Source organism: Dermacentor silvarum, chromosome 10 (assembly GCF_013339745.2).
Source record: "Dermacentor silvarum isolate Dsil-2018 chromosome 10, BIME_Dsil_1.4, whole genome shotgun sequence".
In the NCBI taxonomy this organism is placed as follows: domain Eukaryota; kingdom Metazoa; phylum Arthropoda; class Arachnida; order Ixodida; family Ixodidae; genus Dermacentor; species Dermacentor silvarum.
Window position 1 is genome coordinate 132,055,532 of NC_051163.1, and position 24,969 is coordinate 132,080,500.

Sequence of the window (24,969 nt, forward strand, 5' to 3'; positions counted from 1 at the left end):
CGTGAAAGAGGCAGACTGAATACGAAACGAAAACTGCGTTCGTGGCGTTGGCAACAGTCTACCAATAGAGCTGGCAGACAGTGTCATCACCACCACAAAATGCCGACAGGCTACTTTTGGTTGCTATTGGTTAACTTCTTGCTCTACTATGATTGGTATTTTCAGCCATTAACTTTCAGAGATACAGTTAAACCTGCTTATAACGAACCTCCATATAACGAATTCCTGGATATAACGAAGTTTTTCTATTCCCCGCCGTTACTCCATAGAAGCACATGTATTTGAGACCTCTACGTAACGAAGTGGCAGCGGGAGACCCCCTCGATATAACGAATTTTCCACTCCGACAACCTAGAGATTTCGCCCCAAATTTTGTCATTTTTGCGCGAGTAGCAACCGGAAGCACCTTCTCCGCTGCAACGGTATGCGAAGCGAGCGCACGTATGGGTGCGTGCGTGTGCGAGGCAGGCCTGCATCCCTCGACCCGGCGATCTTGCCGCCGCGGGCGTGACCTTTCCCCTTCCCTTCATTCAAACCTGATCCTGCCACTTGCTGCAGCTGGCCTAGCCCGCCAAGCCGGCACTCTCTCCTTTTCCAGTTCATGTTGCCGACGCGCTGGTACACGCTGTGACACATCACACTCGATGCGCCGTGAAACGGCGTGTGGAAGCGCCGCTGGAGAAGCGAGCGAAGTGACCTTTGTGCTGTTGTCTATCGCTTCAACGCAAACTGAGCGCCGAGAACACACAGCACGCACAAAGCTACAAGCCGCCGACGCACCTACACTGCTAGACTCTGCCCCAACGCAGATCGCTTTCAAGATACGGCCCGCGCGACCGCGCACCGCCGTGCAGTACGCACTTGATGCCAGAGTACAGTACAACGCCGCCCCGTTATCCCTCCTCCCTCGCTTCCTCACCGGTGCCTCGAGCGCAACGGAAGAAGGCGCGCTTCCTCCCTGCTTCTCTCACGTGCGAGATTTAGACGCAGTCGTCGGCTACCCTCGCACGTTTTCACTCGCACATACAGCATACGGCGCGCGGTGACTGTGTTATCGCCACGGTGTAAGAATAAGGAGAGGTGCTGACACTCTCCCCCCAACGCGCGTGAAAGCGCCGCTTGCTCGCGTCCAGATTATGTTCGGCTTGGTTGCAGCTGATTCGGCGCCATCGTAGAGGGCGCTGCGGTATGCGGTCCCAGCCTCGGCGGGAAGGCGCGTGCTTCGCTGTCTTTGTGCGCTTTGTGCTTGCATATGCGGCCGTGCTGTTTTGAAGGCACACTTTTTGTTCACGCGCCTTTCATCATTTTGTGCTTGTGTATTGTCGCCACGGGCCCTCGACCAAGGTGGAAGCGGCCTTCTGAGAGTTTGAAATGGGTAGAAAGTGCTTCGTCACGAACTGCAATTCTGGATACCGAACTTGCGCGGAGCGTGTGCCTCTATTCAAAGTGCCATCCGACAGCGGTCGTCTAGAGCAGTGGCACCGTGTAAATCTGAGGGCAGGCCGAACTCTAATGCCTACCGACCATGTTTGCGCCAAGCATTTTTCAGAGGATATGATATCGACGGCATATTACGTGGAGCTCGATAAAATGGTGCTACTTGACGCGCCAAAAAGCCCTGTTCTGTCTGCAAATACAGTTCCTACCTTATTTCCGAACTGTCCAAAGAACCTCACACGGTCAAATAAACCTCGAAAGCCGCTGCGGAAGAGAGAACCTCCTGTGTGCCACAAAAACTGCTGTGTGCCACAGCAGTCTGTGCAAATTTTGATGCATGTGTAAGATATATACTGGGTGTCTTAACTATCATGCACCAAGATTTAAAAATATGAAAATGTCACATAGCTGGACAGAACCAAGGCAATGTTGTCTGTCGTCTCTTGGAGATACTCAGATTATTTTTTGCATTCCGCCTTATTACATAATTATTTTCATAACTGATTAATCAACTTTTCTAATGCCATAATTAGATAAAAAAAGTGTGAACGAGAGAATTGCACAGCAACACAGTAGCGCACCCAGGATCTCTGCCAGGGGGGGGTTGACAGTTTGCCAGTACCATCTAAACAGCACTAATTTCGATTTCTTCACGGGAAATTGTCAAAAAAATGCGCTTTTTGCGAGTGTGCAGACGATTGCGCGTCTTACATCTTAGTTGCAGTACTCAAATGCTTAAGAAAAAAAAGGGGGTTAAACAAAAGGGGGGGTTAAGTCGGCCTCAGGGGGGGGTTCCAACCCCCGAATCCCCCCCCGTCGGTGCGCCACTGCAGCAACATGAAAGATTCCCGATACAGCGCTTTGTTGCTCAATACGTGATACATAAGTGTTTTCCGAGCGTGAAAGAAACCCGCGAATAGACTCAAAATTGCCTCGAGGCACTTTGTGTGTACAGTAAAAGCTCGATGATACGAATCTCACGGGGTCACGAAAAATATTCGTATTAGCCGAAATTCGTATCATCGAAACACAATTAAAACTACTGTCGAATCTCGATAATTCGAACTCGAAGGGGCCCGAAAATTTTTTCGGATTAAAAGGACGTATTTTTGAAGTATTCGTGCACCATAGCACGATGCACGAACGGTGCGAGTCGTGAAATATCGCAGCGCGCAAGCGCATAGCAAGCGCGGGCCACGAAACTGCCCACGCCGGCTAACGGTCGCTTCCCGATAACGACAGAAAACGAAGCTTCAGGGAGTGAGCGGGCGGCGCCGGCACACGGGTGCGCACGGAGACCGTCGAAGGTGAGGCAGGAGGGCGGCAGGGAAGCGGATTTGGCCGTGTCAACTCCGCCGCTTCGGTGGCTCCCCTCGCCCTCCCTCTAAACTCCCTCGTAGCTCTCTCACCTTCGACTCCGTGCGCACATCTCCGTGCCGCCCGCCGCCGTGCTGGCGCCAGCTTATTTTAGCCGCCCCCTGAAGTTTCGTTTTCTGCCGTTATCGGGAAGCGAGCGTTTGCGGGCGTGGCAGTTTCGTTGGCCCGACTGTGCCTCCGCCGCTGCTTCCCTCTGCGCTGCTGCCGCAGCGTGCAAGGTCAACATGTGACTAGAAAATAGAGGAGAAGGGTTCACTGCCATTTTATCCGCGTGGCTGAGACGTCGGCACTAGTGTGTGCTAGAACACTCTAGTCGGCACGTACACGCTTGTTCCGGCGCGATGCAGAAACGGCGACCTTGCAATTTGAGAGGGGGAAATTTGCGCCGCGGGTTCTTTTTTTTTTTTTTTCCCGTTCCTTCGCGCGTGGCATTGAGAGGTCTCCCCTGAGCTTTTGCTCTATGGCGGTGTCGGAGCAATGCCGGTCGGAGGCGCCGCCACGTTCTTTGGCGCGCTGCTAAGAGCATTGTCGGTGCGCAGTATGTTCGAAATAAGCGTATTCGAATTAACGAGATTCGACTGTAGCTAAATTAAAGAGCCAGAGGTGAACTCACTCAGGCACATGTACGTAAAAAGCATTTATTTCTTGAAGCGCTACTGCTTCAAACTCTTCGCGCCCAGTCGCGGAGTCCGCGCTGTCCGGCGCCGCGCCTCCGCACCAAAAGAGAAGGAGAGAAAGCGCGTGACTGCGCGCTGTTCTCTTTCGCGGCCGTCGGTGGGGCGGCGTTTATTCGTATCAACCGACGCAGGCTGAAAATCGATTCGTAACAACCATTCTCTAGCACGTTGCAAAGTAATGGGGCTCGGCCGGGACCACAGAAAAATTCGTATCATCCGGAAATTCGTATTAGCCGTGATCGTATCATCGAGCTTTTACTGTATTCGTGGGCTTCTTTCACGCTGGGAAAAAAACTTCTACGTAGCGTGTATTGAGTAATAGAAAGCTGTATCGGGAGTCTCTCATGTTGCTCTCCAATTTTCTCATTGAAACTTTTAATATAATTATAATATTTGAGAAGTTGATTAATTATTTAGACTAATCATGTAATTAGGCCAAATGTAAAAAAATAATCTCAGTATCTCCAAGGGACGGAAAACAACATTACCTTGGTTCTGTTCAGCTACGTGACATTTACATGTTTTTAACTCTTTGTGCACCCTGTACAATACTGCTGTTTTCTGTGCAGATGTGTGCCTGATTTTCAAATTTGTGCCATCCTGGATACTGAATGTTTTTTTACAATGCGCGTGCAGTGTATATTACAGGCTTGCATGTTTTTATTCAACATTTTTGCATTGTGGGAGTGTATGAGAGCGTAAGCTTCTCGGAAGGCTATTCTCTATTAAAATTATCGAGCTGCTTCATGCACAATTTTTTAATTATTCTGTCTTTGCAAAATAAAAAATAAAAAGTCTATGAGATTATTGTGTGCTGGGTATAAGTGTATTTTTGGACAGGCTGTAGCATGCATTGTCAAATACGCTTACATTGGCACATTCTCATATGCAATTTAAGAAAAAAGAAAGTCACCTCTTAGATCCTGCAAGAGTCACTCGCTCTCCAAACGACGAAAGCCAAATGAATAATATACACAGTCTATGCTATGTTAAGTGGAATTGAAATAAAAAAGATTTTCACAAGTAAACTGTATTAGTGATATTGTAATCCAAGATAAAACGCCTGCCTTCGTCCCACCTGATAAATTATCGTTTGAAAGATTCTTTACATAGCTATGTGCTTTCTCATCATAGGTTCTAGCCATGAACACCCACTTTGCTCTAGTGCGCTGCATATCGCAAGCTTGCGCCGTTTCATTTCTTAAATTATATCGCGCCCACACTGAATTCGCGTGACGATGCTTGAACGGTTTTCTGAGTTTGAATTTTCCGATGCAGTCACTATTTTCTTCTGATCGAGGGGTAGCACGCGGGCTTACGCTTTCATTTTTTTATGCTTGTATGCATGACTAGATCGGCCGCAACAAAATGTGCGCGCGAGCGGAATGTGAGTGGGCGTTGAGTGCTGCCCGATCGATCCGTGTTCACGTCATTCACGCCCTGCACAATATACGTTCATGTTAGCAAAGCATTCAGCCTGGTACACTTATCACCTTAATCTGAAATAACGAATTTCCTTCGCGCTTTGAGTTTTACTGGCGCCACTATGAACGAAAATTTAGCGGAGGCAGAGGAATGCCAAGCAGCCGGCGCCGCTAAGCTGGGACCGCTGGCCGCGGCGCCACCTATCTGCTCGCAGCAGAGCTACTCGGTGCGCCCGCGCGCGGCCGAACATAATCTGGACGCTCGCTCGCGCGCAGTGTCAGCACCTAAATATTCTTCCACCGTGGTTATCGCCCTTGGACTTTATATGGAATATCTATGAGTCGAAACCAATTTTAGGGCCACAACGCGTCATAGACACCACCTTTATATAGCAAATACAGATCTCAAGGGCCATACTTTTGCTGGCGGAAACCGAAAATACATCATAGCTGTCGCCCCCGGCACTTTGGGCGGCCAATACCATCGTCAAGCCACCAAGCCAAGTGACATGAAAAGTCAAAATGGCCGCGTGGCAGTTCGCAACGTATGATGCGGGAATGGTCCCACAGTTGCGACGCAACAGTGGGGTTACCAATGCATTGGGTTCTATGGGAGCTGTGCCGGGACCGGCCGAAAACGACGTAACAGCCGGGAAAACGCAGCCCCCGGGAACTTAACAGCGGGGTTCTACTGTAACACTATACGACGCTATGACGCCATCGTGACGCTCGCTCTTCATTTCCGATGCCTCACGCTTGTGCGAAACGACACGCGTCCATGCATCCGGTACCTGGTGTGACATTCCAGGGATGAGTGCTTCGATGAAAACGGAAAACGGGTGCGCGATACAAGCGCATTAGAATCGAGTAAATACAGTAAGCGTTTCTTTTTCGAATTTTCGTGCCGAACCTGCACATAATGAAATTCTCTTTATAACGAAGTTTTTCGGGAATTTATCAATTTGGTTATACAGTCGAATCCCCCTACAACAAATGCCGCTACAACGAAATTTCCGCCACAACGAAGATTTTCGGATTCCCCGTCAGCTGCCCATAGAAAGTAATACAAAAAAAGTCCCTTCATAACGAAGGCGTTTTATTCGGTATTTCTGCTTCAACGAACTTTTCGAGAACGAAACTGTGACTGAATTGAAATTGAAACTGCCGAGTAGTCAAATTAGAAGGCTTTCCAAAGCTGTGACGATCGTATGTCCGCTTGAACGAGGTTTTCGCGAACGAAATCAAATTCAAAGTACCGGTTTAAGCCACTGCAATCCATAGCCACGCGTGATCACCACGCGCCTGCGCGACACTGCAGGGGATCACCACAATCACTGCCGTTTTCTGTGGTGTGTGTCTGGGTGAAATGGTTACGCCAACGATGAAGCGTAAACTTCTCTCTCTCGAGGAGAAGGCACATACGATCGCCGAGGCAGAAAGCAAAAGGAAAAATCTCACAGTTTCGCCCGCAAGGCGTAGCATCGGTTGCGATAGCAAGTTACAGTAAAAGCTGGTTAATTCGAATTTCGCGGGGACGCCCAATGAGTTCGAATTAAACCGAAATTCGAACTAACGAAATTCATTGAAAAAACAGCAGGAATTGAGACACGGGTTGTTGGAAAATCACTCAAAATATTTACTTGCGAAAATAATCCGTGATCACTGTCTGTTTCTCTCCTTTGAATGTGATCGCCATAGCCTTGTTTTCCAACACGCAAACGTGGCAGAAAGCATCCTCTGCGTCTTCCTCGAAGCTGAAGAATAGACGCGCGACACGCATAGCCTCCATTAGTTCCAAAGCTGAGGGCCGCGTGGGTGCATCATCCTCTTCGTCATCCGCACCTACATCGACGACGGGCGCTTCTCCACCAGTCACCTGCGCGATGATATCATCGTCGGTGATTGTGCCGCAGACCGCTGCACAGCGATCTGCATCGACGTAGTCGTCGAAGGTCACGTCCTCCAGCGCATCCCGCAATCCGGCAGGAATGACCACGGCCTCGCGCTCGTCGGGCTCGCAAGCTGAGCCCTCATTGGTCACAAAAAAGCCACTGTGGCGAAAGCAATTGGCAACAGTTGTTGCCGTGACCTGATCCCAGGCCCGCACCAACATATGCAAGGCCGTGAGCAGCGTCACATCGTAGCGACACGGCACCGAACGACTTCGTAGCTCTGACGTACACGAGGCCTAGCGACTGAATGTGCGGTACACAAAGGACACGGAGACTACGCAGACAGTCCGGCACAAACCACCACACGATGTGAAGAGCGAGCGCAATGACGACAGTGACGCCGCTGCGCTCGCGCCATCTATCGTTGAGCCTTGAAAGCTTGCGGCGGCAGTATAAAATACCACCACGCAGCGGCGCGCAGTTCGAATTATCGATATAGGAGCCGATGCGCGCGTGAACTAACGAGTTGGTTAACCCATAGACGCCTATATATTGTGGCCGGACCATGACCATCAGTTCCAATTAACCCGAAAGTTCGAATTAATGAGGTGCGAATTAACGAGCTTTCACTGTAGTAGACAGCTATACGAACTAAAGATAGTAGTTTTCTTGTAAACATTCGCTAACTAAATTACCGGGCACGGTGTCACACGCACACAGATAAACATGAACAGATCTCCCTCAATGACCGCAGAAACTCCGTGTCAACACGCTGGAGTGAGACGCGGCAATAACAGTGAACGAATTGATCTCCCTGCCGTCACTCGCTTCACCGCGAACTAAACGTCGAAAGCACAGCGCACACGACTCTACCGGCACTAGTTGCACTTTGCCCCCATCGCAGATCGCTTTGAAGATGAGGCCCGCGCGGGCGCTCACTTTTTGCACGTCGCATTTCAAGATAGCGGCCGCGCCGCAGCCGCTGTTGTCAACAGGATGCTAACGTCTCGTCGTTTGGGGAAAATGACTATCCGCTAGACACACCGACTCCGGCGACTGCTTTGAAAGCAATGGTTCATTTTCGCCTCATCAGAAAAGTTATCCGTACCCACGACAATGCGATGGCTCTTTTAACGGACTCTGAGACTCGCGTAACGCCTTTGCTTGCCGTGAAGCGTAAGAAATCCAGGCTGACCGACTTCGGGAAATAAAACTTCCGGTAAGCACAAGCTTGCCGACTTTGTCATAAATATGCAGTGAAATTGCGATAATTCAAACCGCTTCATTGCGAAGGTGCACGTGCCGCAAAATGAGTGTTTCGCAACCAGCCGGGCACGCGCTTTGGATTAGGCGTCAGCCGCAATGTACGAAAAATGCTGTAACAGCGGCGGAAAATGCATTCTCTCGTGAAGTTGACACTTTATCGACTGCCTTCGGTACCTCTCAACCTTTGCCGCCCACCGCCATCGCGAAGATATCCCTGACGATGGTTTCGGTTTCGTTCGCGGCTTTGCCGTTTGGCATACGTACCGTATTTACTCGATTCTAAGCACCCCCTTTTTTTCGTGATCGCGATGCCCAAAGTAAGGGGGGGGGGGGTGCTTAGATTCGAAAAATCTCTGTGACGCTCGCGCGCCGCGCGTAGCCGGAGCCGAGCGTCACGGAGACGGACTCGTGGAGGCGGACTTTTTCGTGTGTCCCGTGAATTTCGTTGTAGCGGGACTCGACTGTATCCACGTTTAACTGTACTATCACTTTTGCAAGATTTCATGCAACTCGGCAGTCAGCGAGAACGTACAGGTTGGGTCGTTAGCTACGGTTCGCTATGCTTTTCTTAGCTGTCTTGGTCAGGAGTCAGTTTTAGAGTGTATAGATTGGGTGGTTACGATTCGCCATGCTTTCCTTGGCTATCTCTGTACTGGATGCCGCTTCAGTGCAGCCGAGCATCATCAGGAATGCACACGGGGGCTGTCATGGAAATTACGTTGAAAGCCGTGACAGCGTCCCCTGAGCCAGTGGGCAGAGAAATGACAAAGCACGCATGGAAAGTGTGTTTCGTGGAATTGAGCCGTGACGGCGGCTCCTTAATTTACGGTGGAAGGAAATTCCGCCGGATGCGGCTTTTTCAACCCATGTTACTGCAGAGGGCCACCAACCGGTTGCTGTTTGCTTAAGCGGGCATGAAGATGGCAATTGACCGGTAGCGAGTGACTGGAAGACGCTTGAGGGTTTTGACGAACTGAGTGTCGCTCCCGTAGGGGCGGGTGAAAGTAAGACAGTCAAAGAATGCACGCGTTTTTGTTGGGTTGTTTGATCGAGCGCGACCGAGCCTTTAAGAACGGGCGCTCGGCATGAGAGGAGAGAGTTGTCTGGGCACAGCCCTGCCGGACAGTTCGCTGCGGAATAAACGTTGTCCTCCACCAGACGCTGGTTCTTCCTTCGCGTTGCCACCGTGCACTCGGGCCATCGAGGGGCACCATCTCGGACCACAACCACCCACGAACTTCCATCCCTAACTTCAGCTCCGAATGCATCGACATAATCAGCCCCAGAGTTTGTGGTGCTGTGCCAAGATCGTTATCTGCACACAGTGCCAGCAATGCTGTTGGAGGCATACTTCCACAAGTCCGATGCAGTCTTTCGCAAAATTGACAGTAGTACTACCTCTAAAAGAGATTGCTCGAGAATACTGCCCCTGCAAGCTTGGTATCTGTGGCCAATGAAGCGCAAATGGCAAAGATGATGTGCTGTTTTCATAATGAGATACTGATTAAAAAAACTGTGGCTCCAATCCACGCTGTGAAGGTGGTTTGACAGCGAAGCTGTAAACGACACCCACAACGATTACCCATTGTGACGTCACTTGAATTAAAATACGTGGCTCTACAAAGACTGAAACCAGAGACAAGTGACATGTACTTAACCACACGCTTTATTACTTCACAACGACATTATATATTTACGCTGTTCTTCTGGCATCTTTACTTTCCACGGTCTACCCATGGTAGCCTGGAATGAACTGAATGAATTTCTAGACCGTGGTGACGTCACTACGTGATTTCTATGCTGTTGGATACTTTCCCACTCGTGTAGCTTACGCAACCGTAACCTTTACTGGGAAACACACACAGAAGAAAGAATGTGCTTCGCATTATTCGCAAACGTCATTACCATACATTAAACGTTTTGCACTTCACACGAGGGTTTTGAATGACGTCAACCCCTTTCGAAGCAGCTACAAACCTAATCTTTATCGGAACGCGTTGGAGGGTGTTCCCGTTGCTCGCACGCGCCTTATAATCCATCATGTGGTCTTGAAGCTTGCTTGTTTTGTGGCTTTTCTTTTGAAAACGTGTGCTGAGCTGTATGCTGTATGCCTGATTTCAAAGGAGATATGCTGTTTGTATTCAATTTTTAGCCTGGCGTTTCTTGCTTACGCCGACACGAAAACGTCCTTGGCTGGTAGAGGTATACAGCTTCACCGTAAAATAATTTTCACCTGTGAAAGTAAATTCTGCACATCTCGATTTTTCTGATTGCGAATGTGAGGGGGCATGCTGTATTTTTTCTAAATCGGCAGCATGTTACATTCAGATGCACTTTTTTTTTTACTAAATCCAGTGAAAATTGGGTGCACGTTAGATTCGGGGGTGCGTTAGTATCAGGTAAATACGGCACTTCTAAATGTGAACAGAACTTGGCTGGACTGCTTTATAAAATTGCAATCAATGATGGATACATCACCAAGTAGCAAACACAGTAAGTCAACCTTTCCAAAAAATATTCGACACATGTACTACAGGTGTCAACCTGCAGTTGACACCTGTAGGTGTTTGTTGGAAACTTGCGCATTTGTGTAAAATATAGGCAAGATAAAGTAACGTAAACTTGTCTGTCCTTTTCCATTCTTTTTTACGTCTCCTGTCTCATGCTATTGAGCTACAACACAGTGAGTAATGGTTTCAAAGAGCAACTGCCATCGTTTTCTATTCTTTTCATCACGTCATACTGAGAGTGTTGCACCAAAGTTTGATGCTTAAATATGAGAAAATAATTATTCTGGTTTGCTTTAACTGAAGTTAACACCAGCAATGTCTACCACTGCTTGATAGAACTCCCCAAGGATGACACTTAGGGAAAAGCCGCGAGGTCTGAACACCCACTTATGTCGAGTGGCTTCATTCAAATCATCCAACTGCTATCTTTGTGTCTGTAGTTAGATGCCTACTCACAACACATAGAACTGCACCCACTTCTATATTTCAATTCTACTGAGAACAATTTGTACACAGTCCATTGGAGGTGCAATAAAATACGAACCTTCTGGTGACAAGTCATCGAAGTCTGACTTCATCACAGGTGCATCTGCATTCACGTTACAGGGTGCAGACAAGCTGAGGGTCACATTTCCTGCCAGGAAAAATAGAAAAGGAATGAATTAAAAGAGACTTCCATGAGCCATTGAGAAAAACAAATCTTCGCTCATGAGCAAAGGTTTCGGTTTTAAAACAAATCTTTCTTGGCAAACCCTCCCAGAGTTCGCTGACTGCAGATGTGCTGCTGTGGACTTGCCTTACAGTCCACACACAGAACACAAAAGAATTATGCACCCAATAGTGGGATCGAAACTTGGTTTCCCAGCACAACAGCTCAACGCTCTAACCATAAGGCTACAACCGCATCCATAGTTCTCTCACACCAAGTAGCTCTTTCAGACGTCTCGAAGCATATTTGCGCACGAGAGCACTTGCGCGTGACAGCTGCACCAGTTTCCGTCAAACCCATGTGCTGTCACACAGGAGCCCTGCGGCATTCGAACGTGTAGATGTTGTGGTCGGTGGTGGCACTGTGTTGAGTTTCTCCACTGCCCTGGCTGACGGCTGTGGGGCGCATTCGTCACCAGAGTCCACAGTGTGTCCCTTTGAGATGTGCCTTTTCATCTTGACAGTTTACCAAAGCTTCGCTTACACTGATTTCACAATACCTGGGATCCGTAGGACTTCCTTTTTAATTCGTATTGTTTTGTCTTGTCAAAATGTCTTCAGGGATTATGAAACTATTTTGACATTTGAGCGATTATGAAACCATTTTACTTTTGAGCTTCAATGCATAAAACAATGTTGTCTTAAGAAAGTAACTGGAACGCCAATGCATTTCTTTACAAAGTTCGGGAATTAATATCTTGAAACTGGTGCCTTCCTGAGAATTCATTCCAAGCAAATCCGCCTTGCGAAATGCACGGCTAGAATTTGTCAATTGCAATATGGGCCATAAGTTAATTAGTTGAAAACTTCATTAGTGAATTTTCGTTAATTAGTCAAGTATGCATTTCAATCTTTTGTGCAAGTAATGTCTGCCTCTTCGAGTAGACCAGCTCAAAAATAAGAGCTGACGATTCCTTCAGCACAAAGGGGGCGAGGAAGGGCCGAGCACGCGGTAACATGATGACAAGCACGCGCTAGATGGGGGAGGAGGCAGGGGACGCGCACCTATCCTATCCACCGTTTACCCCTAGCACGCGCATCTCCTCTCCTATACCCTTGCTGTAGCTGCGTATGGCTGTCTATATGCGGGACATGTGCCTTATGTTGGAGGTAATCTTCGGGGCAAGTGCAAAGGTAGAGCCAACATGGATGGTGCTTCCATGCGATTTTTTGCTGTTCCCGCGCGTCTAGTGTTGGTGGTCCCGTAATCTCAAGGTTTTGAGGCATGGTGCGCAGCGTTCACTCGCGTTGTGTCAGTGAGTTCGTGGTCATCAAGTGAGATCTGTTAGTATATGCCCGAATGCACGTGAACAAAAAAAAAAAACGCAAACCTTACTTCGTGTAGTTGTCTCTCTGCTATCACCATCAATGCTTGCTCTAGCTTTCTGGTGAAACCATGACTTTTCTTTTTTAGGAATCGCATCCCTGTCTCCCACATGGCAGGCGGGGATACTTGCCACTGTACTAATGAGGAGAACGGGAAAAGAAAGGGAAATTGTGCATTATGAAGTACAGAGGGCGGCATCCTTAGCACTGTGCTCGGGACGAATCTTTCCACACTTTTGCTTTTAATTTGTGGGCACTAAGCGTGATCAGCCATGGCGTCCAAGATATATGGCGCCGCGCGACGCAACACACACAAATCGCACGTGAGCCACATCGATGCATTCCTCTCAGAGAGATATGCAACGCATGCACTAGCACTCATAAGCGCGCTATTATGGCCTGGCCTTCTTCCAATTTGTTTATAAGTGCTAACAAGATATTATCCACAAGGAATGTCATCGGAATTTGTGAAATTATTTTTACTGCTGAAACTTTAAAACTTCAAATTAACAAAATTAATGATTTAACCAAGTTTTTTGCTGCAAGTACACCTTCATTATATTGAAATTTGACTGTAGTATTTGCACTCAAAGCAGTACATAATTGCTTTGTCTCCCAAAATATAATGTGTTCTGCTGTATAGTTATGCATTTTGCATATGTACTACTTTGCTAATTTTCGCTTACCAATTTACCGCATTTTACACATTCATTTCTTTACTTTATACTTTTTTAAAAATTTTCCTGCATTCAACCATGTTTTGTACACAAATTTCATTTTTAATTAAGCGTCCCGTTGCAGTCGCTGACTATCTGTGCCTAATCATTGTTTGTTGAACTAATAAACTGAAACTGAAATAGTCACCAGACTCTGTCGCGATGCTGAGGTGCTGGCTGTGAGTGACCACAACTGAGACATCTCCAGAGTCAGTCGTCACAACACACCGCTCACCGTCAAGGCCCCCTAGAGAAAAGAAGAAACACAAAGTAATCACCCTACGCTCAGCATCACCAAGGCGAAAAACCCTTTGTATGTGTCCAAGTGGAAGCAGAATCATTTGTTTTATAACAGTACCCCAGAGATACAAGTCTTACTGCTACGATCTACAGTCTAAATAAGCGAAATGACACCAAAAGCATAGAGACCATCGCTGCCACTTTAACCAGTGGCTGAATCTACCATTTTTTCTGCCTCACTGATGTCACCACAGATCACGGACGTCTGTTTTAGTTCACCCTGTTCGTTGCACATGTGGCCGCCCTCAGCATCCCACACATTCACACGACCACCCACTATCCTTCTGCCAATGGCACCATCAAGAACCTACACTAACAGCTCAAAGCAGCTTTTATCGTCTGTGAACTCAGATGAAGATTAGACTGACTACCTTCCTCTTGTTACACTTAGAATCTGTTCAGCACTCAAACTGACATGGTATGTTCAGCTGCCACACTGGACTACAGCATTGCTCTTTGCCTGCCAGGAGAGTTCTTCACTGCTCTGTCATTGGTGTACAGATGAGGTTGACAAAATATATGCAAATGCTTGTTAACCCCTTAAGTGATTTGGACGAGTTCATCTTGTCACACAACCCTGATTAATTTGAAAAGCTGAGGTACTTGCCCGAATGTGTGGGCTTCCTATACACAGTTGCAGAGCAGCTGTCGGAAGAGCATTGAACAAGGACATCGAGGAAGGCAATTCGTTCGTTGCTTTCCTTGTCCGATGCTTTCTGTAGACAGTCATCTACGTTACAAAGGAAAGAAATACGCAGATGACTGTTTCTGCGTGATCCACAGCTCAGAAGTGCAACTGTTTCTGGGCCACCTGAACTCTATTGACCGGTCTATTGAATTCACGGTTTAAGAGGGAAGCAATAGACGAATTGCCTTCCTTGACGTCCTTGTTCAATGCTCTTCCGGCAGCTGCTCTACGACTGTGCATAGGAAGCCCACACATTCGAGCAAGTACCTCAGCTTTGCCTCGATGCATCCGATGGGCCACGAACACTCTGTGGTGGCTTCTTTGTTCAAGCGTGCATTCCGTCATTGCTCAGATGAATCCGCCCGAAGGCGGGAATCCAAAAAAAGTAAAACATGATCTCGCAGGTATCGTCTACCCTTGCCAACTACTACGTCAGCAGGAACGCCGCTCCACAGAGCCTCCCAGAACCAAACAGACTCACCGTATGAAAACTGCAACCATTCCCTATGCTCCTGTCATAAGCAAAACACTTTCAAGAATTTTTAAGAATTATGACATACCAGTTGCACACGTGCCCTAATACAAATTAAGAAGCTAACTGGTCCACATAAAAGACCCATTGGAACGTGAACGCCACCCTGGAGTGATATATTTGATACCTTGTCAAGACAGCCACACATCGTACATCAGAGAAACAGGCAACTTCAAATGGCGTATCAAGCAGCAACAAAATGACGTAGCTAAGGGACACACTGCCACTAATGCGCTAGCTGAACATCACCTTAACACAGGTCACAACACTCATTCGAATTCTGTGACTCTCATCGACATGGAAAAATCACCATCATCCCGCCTTCTTTTGGAATCATTATTATTCTAGTAGACGACTCTTGCAATTAATGGGACACATGTAAACCTACCTCATAGTGGAATCTCGTTGATACGATCTTCACGGAAACCAGAAAATAAAACGTATCATCCGAAAATCATATCATCCAATGTATTATCCTACCAAATCGTATTATCGGGAAAAAAAAGATAATGTATCATCCCGAAAAATGCACTACGCAGAATCGTATCAACGAGGTTCCACTGTATATGCACCAGGGGCGGTATTCTGTAAGAGTCTACCTAGTGGACTGTCCATTTCGGCAACCGCTGATTTGTTGCTGCTTGACGTGCAGGAAGGAGACTGGATAGCACCTTCCTGCACATCAAGCAGCAGCGAATCACCGGCCGCCGAAATGGACAGTACACTAGATAGACTCTTACAGAATACCGCCCCAGATCGTTGCACCATCTACTACATATATAAGGCACAGCCCAACTTGTCTCGCTTTTATGTGTACAAGAGACCCGTAGGGGACTTGAAACGCCATAAAAACTGTTTTTGTTCAAACTTTGGCGAGTGTTTGTTTGCTGTCGAGAAGAAAATGTATACCTCTCGCCAGAGTTGTGATGATCGGTGTTACGGTTACCATCACTATCACAGCCATCTACCTTAAGCCAAGGTGACAGCCCTTAACAGACCAGAGTGCTTCGCTTTGCAATTTGTCAACTACTCAACCAAGGGAGTGAATGGTGTGAATGACTTGCATAAGTTTTCCACACCATCCTGTGACAGAACATGAGAAAAACTCCATGCCACTACTCCTCATGGATAACTTCATAGTATGTTGATGAAGGAAACATTCGACTCTGACCTCATCAGTTGCGATATAGCTAAACCAGAGGAGCAATTAACCAAGTCATTGCAAGGGGTATCGAAGACTTCAGGTTCGAGTGCTACATTTTGTGCCTTTCTGTTCATACACCACTCCCCCCCCCATCCTACAATTGCGAAATTAGAGCATCACCACTGCACGTAGGAAGAGGCCTGCAAAAGGTTTACATTTACACAATTCAGAAGATGCCGGAAGTAGAAACCATCAAGACATCAATAAACGCAATTGGAAACAAGTGCAAACACATACAGTGTGTCCCTAGGAATGCTTTACATGACATCGATTCTCACACTTAACAAGATATGCTGGACTCTTTTATGCCACCGTAGCTTAACTAGTCACGTACGGGACGTGTCATACGGTGGCTCTCACCAGTGGCAGAGTTGTCGTTGAGCAAATTTCAAAACAGCTGTTGAAGTAACACTCCGTGCCAAGGCTGTCCAGTTGTTTTCTGTCCGCTGCCCGACATCCTGAACAAGTATTGATCATCATCATGTCATGACGACAAAGAGAGTCATATGAAAGCAGCTGTTAAGGCCACACTCCGTGAAAAAGCTGTGCAGCTGTGTCACCTCCACAGCAGGAAATGTCGTGATAATAAAGGGAAATAGAAAAGTATGATGATGATGATCACACCGCAACCTGTATGCAACATGAAAACTTTATCTCTGAAAATTCATGCTCCAGTGAAATGAACAATGATGAAATGTCAAATAAAACTACAGGGCACCCGTTGTAATTCGTGCCAGTGTAAGAAAAGGCAAGAAAGTGACATAGAGCCAAAGTCGAAGCAAAATGAGTGAATTGAAGCATCGGCCTCAGTTACCTAGCTAACAGCATCTCGTAAGAGCACTGCAGGCTCGCTGTCAGGCCAGAATGTTTTCGACATTCATTTAGTTACACACATGATATCACTGCAGCCTGCTACATAACGCTTGGTAATGTCTATAATGTGCAGCTTATAAGTATCGCCCATATTTCCCCAAATTCTTTTTTTCTTCCAGACAATTGTGCTTCCCGGAACACTTCAAAGCTGCATTTGTCCCTCAAGGGCACGTCTTAGACAATAGAAATCGAAAGGCCAGGCATCAACACCATCTGCACCTCGAATATGCGCTCAAATGTGTTGACATCTCCCAGCAGTGCGAAAGTTTGCAAGGTAGAGAGAGGACGCATGCAGGGCTTTCTTGTTTCCCTTTGCTGCTGGGCAGCTTTGTGACGTCCAGTGAAGAAAACAGCATCACCGTTGTCTTCACTGAACACAATCGAGAAATGTGAGCATGTGGCAGCACAGGTGAAGGTGCGGCTCGGGAGGCCTTTCTTTTGAGGCAACAGACCATTTCGACAGTTTAGTTTTCTTCACTTATAATTGTTACCACTTGTTTCCCTGCATATTCTCCCTAAATTACATCACTGAGAGTTGGGCTTTATTTAACTGCTGCCGACTCGAGTTTATTTCCCGAAGCTGGAAATGAGACCTAAAAACAATGTCGAAGCCAGCATAGGACTGTGCAGTAAAAATAAAAGCCAAAAAATAAACAAGAGTTACTGCCCTTTGATATTCTACACATGTAATGTGTTCCCTGTCCTTAGATGCAAACACCACTAAAGGTGAAGAGGCTACAAAGTTCTGGCCTGCAGTTAAACTTTGTGTCGCTGTAAACACTGGAAAACAGGAGGCTCACCCAAAGTGATGGCACCTGACTCAGACGTGAGTGCAGCATCTTGGCTATGCAGGGTCCCTATGTGAATGGCACCCTCTGTTGAGTCCAGGCATGCTTTCTCAGCATAGACCGCAGACATTTGCTGCTGCCCCGCTGAAGTCTTCACCTGCACCAGACAGCGTGGCGGTAGGCAAAGTTGAAGGTGTACCAGCGTATAAGCTTGGAACACACAGGCCGCAGCTAATTTGTGTCTTTGCTGCATGCACTCTCTCTACATGCAATCAAAGGAAATTGAGGGGCTCGATTTTCTTTCGTAAGAACAATTATATACGAAGCAAAGAAAAGTGCAGAGTAAATTAACTGTTTACTTTAAATGCACAGTTAATTAGCAAAAGCTAAAGGAAAAGTGGAAGAAAAGCCGACGTCAAATGTGGAAGAAAAGCCTCGTGTGGGGAACCATCACTTCCACTAACATTTCTAAACTCAAAAGACTTCAAAAAAAATTATAAGAGTAATTGCTAATACCACTCCCAATCATCTGGCTCGGCCGTTACCTAAGAAATATGGCTTAATTAGTTTGGATGATCTCTATAGTAATTTAAAGCTATGTATTGCTCTATGCAATAAACTGAAGAAAAATACTCATTATTTACGCACTCTGAGTAACTAAAATGTAAACGCACATACTTATAATACTAAACGTTTCTAATATTGGGAAGTGCGTCCCAGCAGAACTAATTATGGTGAAGGTAGGTTATTTTGCATCATTCTTAGAATAGTAAACAATTATGAAAAACATTAAAATATAGAGTATTTCACACTTGACCAACTTAGGCAGTATTATATGTAGCGCTGATTTTATACGGTATTCTATTTTCTTTGTATGCTCTTCGTGTGTGCATCATTTCTTCTGCTTCAACAGTTTTTTGTTTGTTTTTTGTACCATAAAATGAATCATGTGAAATTATATACCAGATATTTATTGTAACTTTTGTTTTGTACTTCTCTTCAATGTGATTATAGCTTGCACATTTATCCACTTCAATGAATTGTATGTAGTTCACCACGTGATGTATCAATCAGTAGGTCCGTGACCTAATGCTGACCCATGTCCAAGACACAGGGGGTGAGAGCTTCGTCAAGCTGCCTAAAGCAGCTTTTTCTCTCACTCCTCATGTTATGTACTGCACATGAATAAACTTGTACCTGCCACTAGTGGGAGCGGAACCTAAAACCTCTGCCCTGTGATTGCTGTAGTACCAATCGGGCTATGCAAGACGCACTCCCCATACACTTTAATGGGTATCTGTGCCTGCATATTAGTAAACCTAGTGCTGGGGCTGTTAGCCAGCACCCCTCACGACCGTGTGGCAGCATCCTTTCAACTGTGAGGCGTCACATGACACGTGAGATTGGGGAACAGGAAACTGACCATTACAGTACAACTGTATAGTATTTAATTATTCAGTCACAATACTTCAAAGGCCCTAGCGAAGAGGTTTCACACGAAGGGTCGGCTATTACGGAATACTAAAATTTCTACAGCTGTGTGCAAGATAACAGTACCTATGCTTTTATTCCAACAAGCTTAATGAAGACTAGTGCTGGCTTCTGTAGTAGTCGCTACATAAACAATTAAAAGCTAATTAGTCAATCATATTTTGTAAATAAATGACTAAAGACAAGATGTTTAGGCACTAAAGAATGCTGCTTTAGGCAACTATAACAGGCGCTAAAGCTGTCGCTTGAGGCCATACAGAGGTACCAAATACTGTCCTTTAGGCCGTGTATAGGCTCAAATAATAACTTATCAGTATAAATTATAATTTTCTAAGGAGCACAGCTCACTAAACCCCTTTTGTGAAATTTGTTTTATTTTCTGGATAATGGAATAAGGCAAGTTTTGTGGGTTGCAAGATTTATATGATATCTAGTACCCTTTTAAGATTTCGGGTTTCATGTTGCAACTTTCTTCACTTAGTATTAGTTTGTGCACAGAAAAAAAATTTTCAACATCCCCCAAAGTTAGCGGCCCATTCTTGCATGCCAGAACATTTGATGGTGAAATGTCTTCTGCAATTGTAGGATGTTCATCGGTCGGAACCTTTCCCAGTTCTTTCAGTAGAAAAACCTGGGATCTTTATCTGAGACAGATGGAAGTTTTGAAGCAATAGGTTCATTGGGGATGGTGGAGAACTTTCCTGAACATCCTAAATGAGCCTTACATTCCGGGTCAGAGTCGCAGCCAAGAATTCAAGTTTCTCGATGATGTCAGCAAAAACGTGAACCGAGCGCACAGGTATGCTAAGTCACCTTCAATTGTATTACCGTGTTGAGCAGTTCCCACAGCGATGTTCTCATCTTCAGCAAAGCCGTTAATAACAGCCTTCGCACCAGCAAAATGTTTGTGGCGACAATCGGCTGCCTTCAGCTAAGTTCCCCAACGTGTTTTAACATTATAAACAAAACAAGGCTTGGACAAAACATATAAAAAGGCATTTTTAGGCTCTGAAAATCCAACATAGGCAGTAATTGCGAATTAGGCATGTATAGGCACGATAAAGATGCCACAAAACTGTTTCTAGACCCACAGTTGGTACTTAAGTGTGAAATAGGCACAATAAGAACTTAAGAAAACTATGGCATTTTGCCTAGACTTCTAGTCTCTATAAATAACTTTCACAAGCTTAGTGATACCTGCTAACACTTACTACGTTGCCAAACATCTCTCCCTATTTGAAGTAGATGGCCTTTGGATCGTCTCTTCCCTAAAAACTCTTTCATCATTGTGTTGTGTGAAAATATACAAACAGTCCATGAGTACACGATGCTTGTAAACAGATGCAAATAACTAATCCATGTAAACAGCAACCTAATAGCTGACACATTCTTTTCAGACTGGCCTCCAATTTTTTCGACATGCTCAGTTCTTTAGACCATGCACCGAACGTGTATTAAGGTGAATGCATGGAGGTGGCTCGACATGACACGAGCGCCATGAATCAACATTCAACCCATTTCTTATTGTAAGGTAACAAATTGGCTCTCCAAGCATCATCTGACTGCTATGCCGATTAGCAAAACAATTTTGATCACCAATCCGCAGCAGTATGTCTCCATCGTTGACACACTGTTCTGAAAAAGTTACGGGGTATCGCATGCAGACTGTGCGTATTGGAACTTTATGGGCAGCCAACCCACAGGCTGTCACCATATCGCAATGTTAGTTTTATCAGATAAGCCCAGACTAAATTCATTTAGAATCAGACAGCTACAATACTACTGGGTGAATGCGAGACACGACCACCGAAAAACTCAGGCACTCGATTTTTTAAAAACTCTGCAGACAGACAATTAACTTTTAATAAGGTCCTGAGGGACTAGCCGGCGGAGACCCGTTGGGGCCCCCGGTTTGCCGCTGGCTGCTTGTACACTTATTTTCAAAAAGTCGCTCAACAGCTGTATTCATTAATCAGCTACAGAGAGTATAACAGTTTACAGAATTTATATATTATATATATCATTGTTATGAAGCTTGAATTTGTCATTTTTATTTTATCAGTTTTCAGCAACATTTAAAGGCTTAAGTTAGACACCTTCTCTATGCATTCAATATAAGTTAATGCTTCTTTATAAACCAACAATTTTCAACCAAATCAGTTCGACTGCCTAATGAGAGTGTTTCCGCATTTCATATGAATAGCAAAAACAGAACAACATAAGGCTTCCTCTGAAGGGCTCTGTCTCCAAACATGACGAACACGTACTGCAAACATGGTAGTGGGTCAGTGACAGCAGCCAACAATGCGAGAATGCTGACGCACCTTGAGGCAATTCGCCAAAAACCGCTGAGCCTTGAAGCCCTGCAGCAGAAAGAAAATTGTGTTATGCAGAATTATCGTCCCGGTCAAGTGAATCTTTAAAGAATTTCCAGAAAATGAGTTCTACGCTGCCGGTGTCGCTGTGCTCACTAATGATAAATGCTTTTTCATGCTCTCCTACATGTCTCATCATCATCATCAGTCCATCACATGACAAATCATTATACATCGTTTCATCATAATCAGCCCACTTCATGATTATTTACGGACAAAAGCTTCTCCCAGTGGTGTCTAATTATGTTGCACATCAATCTACTCCATCATGTGGCTGCAGGTTTCCTAATCTCAATGCCCTCTGTCTCCCTCAACAGTATTTTCGTTTCTTATGCAAACATCCTCTTACTCTAAAAGAACGCTAGTTATCTGCTCTATGCCTTAAATGAGCCGCCAAATTGTGCACCTTTCCTATACTATACTATTTGCCAACCCTCTCATAACCTTAATTACGATATCTGCTGCCCATGCTGCCATTTTCCTGTCTCTTATTGTTGCATCTATAATTTTCTGTTTCATCACTCTCTGTGCGGTAATCAGCTTATTCTCAAGTCTGAATATAGTCCTCCAAGTTTGGCCACATAGGTTAATACACATAGGTTAGTACTACAGTTGAACCTCAATATAATGAAGACGGATATAACAAATTACCAGATACAACAAAGTAAATGAAAGATATCGTTGGCCACGCTTTACTTGAATGGGCTAGCCTACTGCTATAACGAAGCCAAAAGTACAAGATCCAATGCAATATCGGATATAGCCAAATCAATAATTGCTCACTCACTGTTCAAAATATATTTCTGGGGAGGCAGACATTCCGGAGTGGTTTTCTCCACTCCGAAGTATTCCGGGAAAGGGGAGGGGGTACAATGCTGATACTCCAACCTCCCCCCCCCCCCCTTTCTTTCCCTGCGCCCCAATTTCTCATTGCCAGGCCTCTGTAGGTCTTGTCTTGAGGTTCTTTTTAAGTTGTTGCTAACTTATCACTAGTTAATTTACATGAAACGAGTGAAATGTGAGCAGAGACAGCATCAGTAGGGCACTGATGAAATAGATACTATAACAAGTTACAATCCCTTGAGGCAGATGCACACATGTACCCCTAACAGTAATTTAGGTGTGTGTTCCATTCTACAAACACACTTTTAACAGTAATTTAGGTGTGTGTTCCATTCTACAAGCACACTTTGTCACATTTCGCAAATAAATATTGAATAAAGATTGAAGCACTACCCCTGATCCTTGAGCTACAGCTTCCAGGTTTCCCTGCACAGCACCTGTGGCTTTAATGGAACCATTCTCCACGCTGAGCATCACAGCATTCGCCTGCAAATGTTAAAACAAAGCCAGCTAGTATGCACCGACATACATGCGCAAACATAGTCAGTGGCCATGGATTATTCCACAGATGCAACTACTAAAAGTTTCACAAAAATAGCAAGACACAATTAGAGAAATGCACATTTTCCACCTCTCACTTGTGATTGCCATGTACTCTGCAGACATTTTTCAAAATGTGGTTGATGAGATTATAACATGTTGTAGCGACACTGAGAGCAACCCTGGTGCCAACAGGACGAAAATGTCGACCCGAAGGTTTCCACAGGCTTCAAATCTGATTGACAGAATGAAATATTGCCAAAGTTGTCAAAGGTGGCAAAGTTGCTAGCGACAGAATTGTTTTTACTTCTCGCGCTGGCATTATTTCCCACCTGTCAAAGACTGAAATAGGGAGTGTTGCAGCAAGTTTCTCAGAGCGCTCTTCATAGAAGAAACTTTGCCGATGTCAACCATTTATCCACATCACGTGGAAATAACACAGCATGTTTTGTTAGCAAGTCAAGGTATCCATGGACAAGATGTGAATAAGGACGTAATTACTCTGCCCAAAAGCATTCGGTCCTAAAGACAGCATGCGAAAGGTGAATCAACCTGTGATGGAGGATAGAGACCGCTGGAGTCACAGAGATAATCCACCGACTAGAGCAAAAGCATGTTCGACATTTCCTGGTACTGTCGAACCCACTTATAATGGTAATGATACCGGTTTCAACAATATAACAGATACAACAATTCGCAGCTGATGCACCCTCAACTTTTCTATGTGTTTTATGGTAAATTAAACCGCTTACTACAATACTCCCATGCTGTGTTATCGGCTATAACAATTAGATCTGACTACTGGAAGTGCACCCAAAGAATGCAGTATCCTTAAAATAAAAGAAGGAGAAAAAAAATTAGAGTTGCCATGCACCTCGGCGACACTCACCTTTGTGCCACGCCCGGTGCCCCTCCATTGCATCACCCTTACGCATCGCTAGCCTCACGTGCCCCTCTCCTGTCTCCCTTCCACCCCTCCGATACATGAGTCGACTGCAACGAGAGAGGCTGAAAGAGAGGCATGAGAGTCCAATGATGCGTAGGGCGATGTGACGGAGGGGCGCCGTGCATGGCACAAAGGTGAGTGTTGCCAAGGTGCACAGCACGCAGGCTGGAGAGGCGGCTAGCATGTTTTCTATTGCGATAGCAAATATACGCACACTCCCTCTGTATGTAGTCCCACATGTATTTAGGAATATGTAGGCTATATGCTTATCCCTGCATCAGTCAGTGCTTTGCCCTTTGGGTGAAACTGCCAATTTTTTTTTTTTTTTTTCCCTAGATTTCATGTCCCTTTGCTTTTCAGCAAAGGACACCCAGTAGCCAGATTTAATTGTTATAGCCACTAATGCGGCATGGGAACATTGTAGTAAGTGGTTTATTTTACCATAGAACACACAAAAGTTCAGGGTAAGGCAGCTGCTCATTGTTACATCCAAGCACTATTGATAAAACCAGTATTACTATAATAGAATTTGACTGTGCTTCTTTCTAATTAAAATGTTTGCATGTTTGTGCTTTTTGCGTACAACCAGGTCATAACAACGGGATTTTCTTGGCACTTGAATATTGTTATAATTGGGTTTGACTGTACTACATTGTAGGTGATATACATACTTGTACACCCTCCCCCACTGGTGGCTAATCATAATGACAGCCATGTTCATGGTAGCTGGATCATTCCAGATGGTGAACTGCTAATCGAATTTGGTGCAACAATTGTAGAATAATCTCGCAACAAGCGTCTTTTCTTTATATTACATGACTTCAAACAGCCTGGCAGCATGCATTGAGGTGTATGACAGCAGCGACAAGGATAGATTATCATCAAGAGGAACAAGTACACAATTAAACTTGCAAGACCGTAGAGGCTTGGGCTAGTCGGTACATACTCGAAAGGGAAAACAGCGCGAAAAAACACAAGAAGACAAGAAGGGGGACACACACCAGCGCTGGTGTGTATCCTCCTTCTTGTCTTTTTCGCGCTGTTTTCCCTTTCGAG

At 45.5% G+C, this 24,969-nt stretch overlaps 1 protein-coding gene across 2 annotated transcripts in view; it reads right to left on the minus strand.

Annotated features, from left to right (window-relative positions):
* Positions 1-24,969, minus strand: part of LOC119430944 (uncharacterized) — a 53,824-nt gene that overhangs the window by 11,933 nt on the left and 16,922 nt on the right. Inside the window, exons 3-8 of one of the 2 annotated variants that reach the window (XR_005187938.2) lie at positions 22,821-22,913; positions 21,534-21,572; positions 17,731-17,875; positions 16,418-16,515; positions 13,482-13,580; positions 11,128-11,217 (exon numbers count right to left, since the gene is read on the minus strand). Coding sequence is in view for 1 of the 2 variants with exons in the window: in XM_049657188.1 (XP_049513145.1) it covers positions 11,128-11,217; positions 13,482-13,580; positions 17,731-17,875; positions 21,534-21,572; positions 22,821-22,913 (466 nt within the window). In the remaining variant the exon portion in view is untranslated. Of the gene's footprint in view, positions 1-11,127; positions 11,218-13,481; positions 13,581-16,417; positions 16,516-17,730; positions 17,876-21,533; positions 21,573-22,820; positions 22,914-24,969 lie in introns of those variants that run through there. The other variant, XM_049657188.1, reaches the window with a different exon arrangement.